The following is a 5,000-nucleotide window of genomic DNA, read 5'->3' on the forward strand; positions in this document are numbered from 1 at the left end:
CAAGTTGCCGTAGTCTTTGCTTAAACTCCCTAACACGACGTGAATTGACCAGATTTCAGGTTGTGTAGAGGACGTGAGAACATGACGAACCATTTTTAACTTTCTCTTTAGGTGGTCTCAACACTGTAAGTCATTAAGGCCGGGACATACTAGGCGACAAGTCGCAGCGACAGGTCTCTGCGACAAATTGCTCCATGTGTACTACTTGCAAAACAAGTCGCTGCGACACGACGCCTGTTCGGAGCACACGCAGTCATCTCGTATGAGGGGGAATGTGAACTAGTTTTCTAATTCAAGATGGCTGACCATATGACGCTCTCTCATTGGTTCATTTATATTTTGTCGTAGCGACTTGTTGCCGGTAGTGTACACACGATGCGACAACCCTAATTTTGTCGCTGCGATAAGTCGCACGAATTCAAACTGGTTTGAATTCGTGCGACTGATCGCGGCGAAAAAATTCTGCCGCAGCGACAATGATTTTCATGAAATTAACCGTGTCACACAAGGCGATTTGTCGCGGCGACTTGTCCCCGCGACATGTCGCAGCGACTTATCGCCTAGTGTGTCCCGGCCTTTAAAGAAGCCGTCCACTTCTGCTAGAGAACAGGACTCCATGCCCTTTCTGTTTTCAAATAGTGCGCGGGATCCTTAACGTCCCAGAGTTAATGAACAAGGGCTGTCAGACGGGGCCTACGGTTTATAGCCCTTATCCAGGAAGACTTAAGCCTCATTTACACTAGCAAGTTTTCCTTGTCAAGGAAAACTTGCCGTCTGCACACACTTGCAAGTTTTCCTTGAAGAGTGTCCTTGTTCAAAAACTAGCATTCTAGTTTTTGAACAAGGAACAACAAGGAACAAGGACACTTGTCAAGGAAAAACTTGTCACATTTTTCCATTTACCCTGCCAAGGAAAACTTGCTAGTGTAAATGAGGCTTTGAACGCTAACCATTTGCAGATGAAATTACAACTGAGGCAACACTTTCTCCTCAGTTATTTTAAGTTCCTCAATGTTGATCCGGACGGGGGTTCGAACATACAACCTCTCGCATGAAAGCCCGATGCTCAACCAACCGGTGTTCATCTTCTAGACTGCCAAGTCTTTAAGACTGTACATAAAAATGAAATCAAATCAAAGATTGTTTTATTTAGGACAGGGAGAAAACCGGAGAAAATGCACTTAACAGACTGCTCTCCTTCGAATATTTTCAGGGCCAGGAAAACAAATGAAAAAAAAAAACTAAAAAGCAGAAATGTTTGGAAAAGCAACTGGTGATAGGAAGACAAGTTGAATATCTGCAAGCGCAGCCGAGAAGTGAACCAATCTAGAACAACTCCAGTTGGCGGTCAGAGAGGCATTTGACCCAAGCAACTCAAGATTGTGAGTCAAGCCTCCTAACAACATAGTGGCGACGCCTTCGCGGCTTTCACAAAAACAACAATCTGTCTAATAAACCGGAAAAACAATGTAACATTCCATTTTATTCAACAGCAAATTTCCTTCTTGTGATCGTTAAGTACACCTTCACCATAACATCTCGTTAAAGTCTGATTGCTTAAAAAATAAAAATAATAAATATATAATCTCACAACAAAGTAACATAAAATAATTTTTTTTTCGGTTTCGTCTTTTATCTTCTATTTTTTTATTGCAGTCACGTGATAAGACGGCAATGTTGGTGCCAAAACAATAGAAAAATGAGCTCAAACTTTGACTCTATTATTCTGCAAAACTTAGGAAGTCCCCAAAATACTTTTTTGCGATTCACTACTGACACTACTTGCTCAATCCCATAACACACCTATATTACCCCCCAAAACCTTTTTGGGACATGAAAATGTCCCAAGAGAAGTCGAAAACAATGACTATGCAGATTTTTGGGGGGGTAAAAGAGGTGCATTACGGGATTTGTGCGAGTAGTGAATTGTTCTTTCCACCAAGATGGCCACCGTGACGTCACGTTCAATCAAACGATTTTCTATTGGAGGTTTTCATCTGACGTCACTGCGGCCATGTTTGTGTACAGAAGAATGCAGTAAAATGTCTTTTTGGAATTTTACTCTATTATTATGCAAAAACTTGTGGACCCATTTTCTATTGTTTTGTACACCAAAATGGCCGTCTCATCACGTGGATGAAAACCAAGGTAAACACTTGTTTCCATATCTCAAAGTGTCCTTGGACGTGGAGGGCCTGGAACGACAAAACTGAAACAACCCAAACCCATACAAAAATGCTAACCTTAGGCCTAAACATTATCGAAAGCACATTGTTTAGGCCTAAGGTTAGCATTTTTGTAAAGGTTTGGGTTGTTTCAGCTATTGTACACTTCACCCCCTACCGCTACCCCAGGCCCCTCACGTCCAAGGGCACTTATTTACACAAGGTCAAAGCTTTTAAAAGCGAACATTGTAGCAATCTCAATATTGTGACAGACCGATGTAAGGAATTTGCAGGAGAAACTTGAACAAATAACCCGGAATTTTAATTTTTTGCGTTTAGTTTGAGCACTGCTCCATCACCCTCAGTTCTTGAGGAAGTGGAATGATAATGAAAAAGTTTTTGAACATGTACAATTCGTCATTTCGTTTTTGTTGACGACGCCGTCATAAATCGTAAGATGCGCGAAAAGGTGATTATCCCTTGCTTCTCGCTTTGTTAAAACCATAAACACATTTAAATCTTTGAGACGAAAATATAAGGAAATTTCAAAACCTAAAGAGAAGTATATGACTGAAACAAGGTTGAAATTATCCATCCGATGGTGTGATGTTAAATGCGAACACTCCTGAGCCCAATGGTCAGCATAAAAACGAGGCTAATATTTTAACTTTAACGAACGATCGGCCTCGTTTTCATACTCTACTTTGACTGCAGGCTCATCTTCATCACCGGGTTTTGCAAATGTCAAGACATCACTCTTGTGTTGTTACAGATTCGTCATCCGTCTTTTTGTTGGTTTCCTGAAGCGGGGCTCCTTCACTTGTTTCGCCATTGACGGAATAATAGACGTACTTGTAAAAGTGCGACATGATGATAAATACCACCATAACCAGCAACAGCAGACCAGCAAAGAAGAAAAATTCGTTTGCCTGTAAATGAAATGGACGGATAAGACTAAGTAAAGCAGCCTCTATCGCCACTAATTATAATTCCTTGAGTCAACCCTTTCTCGAGTATATTGATCTGCTACAGACCTTTCCCGGTAAGTACGGTAAAGGAAAATGAAGTTTCGTGTTCAAATTATTTCAACTCCCGCAAAATTCTTTGGCATCAGCTGCATGACTAACAAGACCCCACAAAAGTACACAAGAGCACTTGCTTTTCATTTGTTAAGCGCCTTTAACCAAAATGTTTAAAGAGAGTTCCAGTTCCAACGGAAGTGGCTCACATAAATCTCAGGCTATATGATACGGTAAGCAGACCTCTTTGTAGTTTCATCTAAACTCGACACTAAATCTTTCTATTATTACAGAATGTTGGTTTAAAGCAGTTTTCAAACGACTGTCGAAAGTCATTACGAGATTGCAACTGCTACGCTTAGTAATTGGTGAGAGAATCTCGCACCAGTTTAGACTATCAACCAGTGAGAAGGAAAGCCAAAGGCAATCACAACTTGCACGCACGATTTTTCCCGCGCTTTGAGCAATTCACATATCTGGATTGGTTCATTGCGCTGTTTGGACCTGCTGTGAAAATCGCTCTATCATTCTCTTCGGTCTACTGCAGCAAAGTCAGTAGGAAAGCACACGAAACAGAAATCGGAACATTCGGAAATTTTCCGAGTATGGCCGAGTCGTAATTGATTAACACATCTCTTCATGAGATACGATAAATGATCGGCCACCATTCGCACATTCCTTAGCAATGGTCACACCCTTCACACGTCCTTACCATGTTGTCTGTAAGCCGTGCTTCGGCAAATACAACAACTATAGCATTTCCAACAGAGACAGTCATGAGCCAACCTGCCATTATACAAGACTTCATGCTAACTGGAGCCTAAGAACAAAAAGATAAGACCAAACTATATGAACGAGCAAAATCGTGTGACGTTAAAGGAAACTTCCACAGTCCTACAAAAAGATAGCGTTAAAACAGATAAAATAACCCTAACTATAAAGGAATATCCCCTCCACCATGTAACGCAATCGATGCTTCCAAGGCTCATCCAAAAAGGCAACCTGACAAATGGAGAATTCATTTCGTTCACTTTATTTGCACTCCTGTTTTGATAAACTAGAGCGAGTTTCAATCGAGTGTGTTAAAACCAAAACCAAAGTAATTACTTTGGCCAATCAAAAAGGACGGAGACAATTCAGTAACCCAATCAAAACTCGAAGTAATTACACGTAGCCGACACAAAGCGCGGGAAAATGTGCACGCGCGAGCCACGATTGGTTTTGGTTTCACTTCTGATTGGTCAAAAAAATCACTGATTGAAGTAATGCAAAACCAATGCAATTCGCTAATAACTTTCGACACTCAACTGAAAACCACTCTACAAAAAAAGAGGAATACTAATCAACTTTTAACGAAATAAAGAAAGCTGGAGCGTTTGTAATCTGAATTTATATCAGCATTGCTCAGCCATGCAAGGGGTTGTCAGTGTGTTGACAGTTCGATATCGAGAATTAAAAGAATGAAGTCTTGTACACGGCAAAGGACCTTTTACAGTCTTTTCCTTTAGTTAAAAGCCTGTATAGGGGCCAAAAAAGCTTTGGAGTATTGCTTCGTTGCATCTTCTTTGTAAAAATCAAGATGAGAGGAAAGGATTTGGAAATAAATAAGTAAGGAGAGATGAGTGGAAAGGAAAACTGAGTGAAGATGGGAGAGATGCAGCCCAAAAAACACTTAACCCATTGACTCCCAGGGGTAACCCATTGACTCCCAGGGGTAACCCATTGACCCCCAGGGGTTCCTCATTGACGAGTTAAATCGTCTGGCGTTAGACAGAGTAAAATACTAAGTCTGGCCGGTTTAGGCCGGTTTGGATGT

At 41.1% G+C, this 5,000-nt stretch overlaps 1 protein-coding gene across 1 annotated transcript in view; it reads right to left on the bottom strand.

Moving 5' to 3' along the window:
• Positions 1–2,498: 2,498 nt before the first annotated feature.
• LOC138049619 (solute carrier family 15 member 2-like) overlaps positions 2,499–5,000 on the bottom strand; it is a 26,442-nt gene continuing 23,940 nt past the window's right edge. Inside the window, exons 23-24 of the mRNA XM_068895994.1 lie at positions 3,897–4,004; positions 2,499–3,094 (exon numbers count right to left, since the gene is read on the bottom strand). Coding sequence (XP_068752095.1) covers positions 2,918–3,094; positions 3,897–4,004 — 285 coding nt within the window. The 3' untranslated portion in view covers positions 2,499–2,917. The remainder of the gene's footprint in view (positions 3,095–3,896; positions 4,005–5,000) is intronic.

Source organism: Montipora capricornis, chromosome 5 (assembly GCF_036669925.1).
Source record: "Montipora capricornis isolate CH-2021 chromosome 5, ASM3666992v2, whole genome shotgun sequence".
NCBI classification, from domain to species: Eukaryota; Metazoa; Cnidaria; class Anthozoa; order Scleractinia; family Acroporidae; genus Montipora; species Montipora capricornis.